This window comes from Gossypium hirsutum, chromosome D06, assembly GCF_007990345.1.
Source record: "Gossypium hirsutum isolate 1008001.06 chromosome D06, Gossypium_hirsutum_v2.1, whole genome shotgun sequence".
In the NCBI taxonomy this organism is placed as follows: Eukaryota; Viridiplantae; Streptophyta; class Magnoliopsida; order Malvales; family Malvaceae; genus Gossypium; species Gossypium hirsutum.
Window position 1 is genome coordinate 49,088,837 of NC_053442.1, and position 2,930 is coordinate 49,091,766.

The 2,930-nt window shown below is 35.6% G+C and overlaps 1 protein-coding gene across 1 annotated transcript; it reads right to left on the reverse strand.

Moving 5' to 3' along the window:
- Positions 1-560: 560 nt before the first annotated feature.
- On the reverse strand, positions 561-2,376 carry LOC107900638 (CBL-interacting serine/threonine-protein kinase 12). The gene has a single exon (XM_016826306.2). It carries the CDS (start codon positions 2,215-2,217, stop codon positions 778-780), a length of 1,440 nt encoding a protein of 479 aa, XP_016681795.1. The 5' UTR covers positions 2,218-2,376; the 3' UTR covers positions 561-777.
- Between the last annotated feature and the right edge of the window lie 554 nt (positions 2,377-2,930).

Consider the following 2,930-nt stretch of genomic DNA (forward strand, 5'->3'; position numbering starts at 1 on the left):
CATGATTATTTAAATTATTTGATTAGCTAGAGTTTAAGGCACTTTTGAATATAGTAAGAGGTAAAAGTACCATAGAAGTTTTTCTATTAGGAGTTGGATTGTTTGTCTTTTCTACTAAAAAAAGGCAAATTATATGTATATGTACTTTATATTAAAGAGAAACATGGTCCTTTTTATTAAATATTTCATGAATTTGTATAGTTAAAAACTGATGTATCTAATGGAATAATCAGACAATAATAAATGTACCTCATGTTTATGTACGGTGACCTTATCTATAGGATGGATGAAATTTTTAACAAAAAAATTAATTTATTTTTTTATCTAATGTACAAGAATTGATTTACTTATTTTTAAATAAAAGATAGACTTTTAACCTTAAAAGCCAATATGCCAAAGTTGCAAAATCAGTAAAGATGAAGGAAAAAAAGTGAAAGAAATTAATATAGATGCTAATGCAAAGTATTGAACTAATGTAACACTAAACAATCAAATTATTTATATATAAATTAATTCATTTCTGGATGGAATTGATGGGAATATACAAGGCACCTCACAAATCAAATTGCCAACATTAGTAGAAATTTGTATTCAATTCTGTGCAACCAAATCAAATCTATCCTTCTTGGATGCAAGAATAGATCATACGCATAATCTATACACATAACATTAAGTCATCTAAAGGGGAGAAAAAAGAATATTAGCTTGTTTTGTTTTTTATGATACAAAAATAGAGAAAAAGCTTACCCTTTTTACTTCAAAAATCATTCTCACCCTCTATTCCGAATCCGGAGGTAAACAAGAATCAGCGGCAGCAGCGGCGGCAGCGGCGGCGGAAGCAGTAGATTGTGACTCCTCCTCCATCAAATTCTCCAACCCAGGTTTTAATTCCCTGTTATAGAACTCCTCAAACTCGCCTCTGTCCCCTCCTTTCTTCTTAATTTCCACAACAACCAAGGATGGCGTTAGCTCGAATATCTCAGCTGCAATGGTCAATGGGCCTTTCTCCCCTTCCCTAGAACCCTCCAAACTCACTCTACAGTCCTTTTTCCTCACTGTAAAACGGACCACCTTGGCTATCTCTTCCAATTTCGATAGAATTTTGGAAACCGGTGCCCCTGTCACAAACCTTGACCCTTCCCCCCCTTCCTCAAACAATCCTGATAGATTGAACCCAGGGGAAAAGGATATTAGATCAAACGCATTTAAACTAGCTGGCCTCGGCAATGAACCAGCTCCTCTCCTAGTATCCAACTCCGACTCCGACTCTGACATTGATGAATGGTCCGTAGCATATGACCCGACGTCATCATCGGCCTCTTCAACGCTGCAAAACTTATCATCTTCAATGTAAAATCTAATATGTTTAAATCCTTTTTTAAACCAACGGTTCTCCATGATTTCCGGAATCGTTATCCTCGTTTCCGGGTTGGTATCCAGAAGCTTCATGAGTAACCGAACTAACTCGGATGAAAACCATCTCGGACACCTGAACTCACCTCTGTAAATCTTCTTATACATGGCCATAATGTTTTGATCGTTAAACGGCAAATACCCCGCCATCAAAACAAACAAAATTACACCACAGGACCAGATATCGACTTTCACCGCATCATATCCTTTCCTCCCTAAAACTTCCGGTGCCACGTAAGCCGGGGTCCCACAAAAAGTATGGAACAAACCGTCTTGCCGGATCTGATCCGACACCGCGCTCAACCCGAAATCCGAGACTTTAAAATCCCCGTTGTCGTCGAGGAGTAGGTTCTCGGGCTTCAAGTCACGATGGTATACGCCGCGGGCGTGACAGAAATTCACGGCGGAGATTAATTGCTGGAAGTATTTTCTAGGGACGGATTCTTTTAATCGGCCTTTGGAAACTTTGTTGAAAAGTTCACCACCACGTACGTATTCCATGACGAAGTAAATCTTGGTTTTGGTGGCCATGACTTCGAAGAGTTGGACGATGTTGGGGTGGCGGACCCGGCGGAGGATGGAGATTTCGCGCTTGATGTGAGCGATTAAGCCACCTTTGAGGATTTTTTCCTTGTCGAGTACTTTGATGGCTATGCTGTCACCGGATTTAACATTGTAGGCTTGGTAAACTTTAGCAAAAGCGCCGTGGCCGAGGAGTTTGCCCAGCTCGTAGCGCCCTAAGATAAGACCTTGGCCACCGCTGGTGTCTTTCTTCATTTCAGTGGGGACGGAGGTGAATGCCATTGTAATGTGGTGGATTAAAAGTTTGGTTATATGATAAAATGAAATTTGAATGGTTAACGAATGACCATTTGAAGGAGGAAAACTGTGGGTGTTTTTGGTTGAGACTTATTTTGTAATGCTTTTAAGGAAAGAAGAAGCTTTTAAATACGAAGAGAACTCTCTTCCTTCCTTTCTTTCTTTGTTTTAAAGAACAATTTATTTTATAAAAAAAATTATTATTATTTTTTAATCTGTCCTTCTAATATTAGTATACATGTAATGTAAGGTTGCTTTCAAGAATTTCTCAATAAACTAGATTTTATTCTTTAAAAGATAATTATTTTCCAACTATAAATGGCTCATATAAGAAAATTATTATTATTTTCATTATAAGAATATTATTGTGGTTGTTTAAAAGTATTTATTTAATATTTTTGAAAATTTTATTTTATTTGAGTAAGATCAATTGAAGTCTTCTCAACAAATTAGATTTGAATTTGGTTTAAATATTTGGACTTCTTTTGGCACAATGACAAAATATTTTTATATTTCATAAGTAATTTTAAAAAATTGCTACCTGTCTTTGTTTTTTAATTTTTTTTGATATTTTATTATATATGTTCTTATCCAACTCTCTCACATTATTTGTGAAGTCTAAAAACTCTAATAACAGTATACCAAATATTATTAAATTTTTAAATACCATAAAAAATTATTACTAATCATTATTTTTA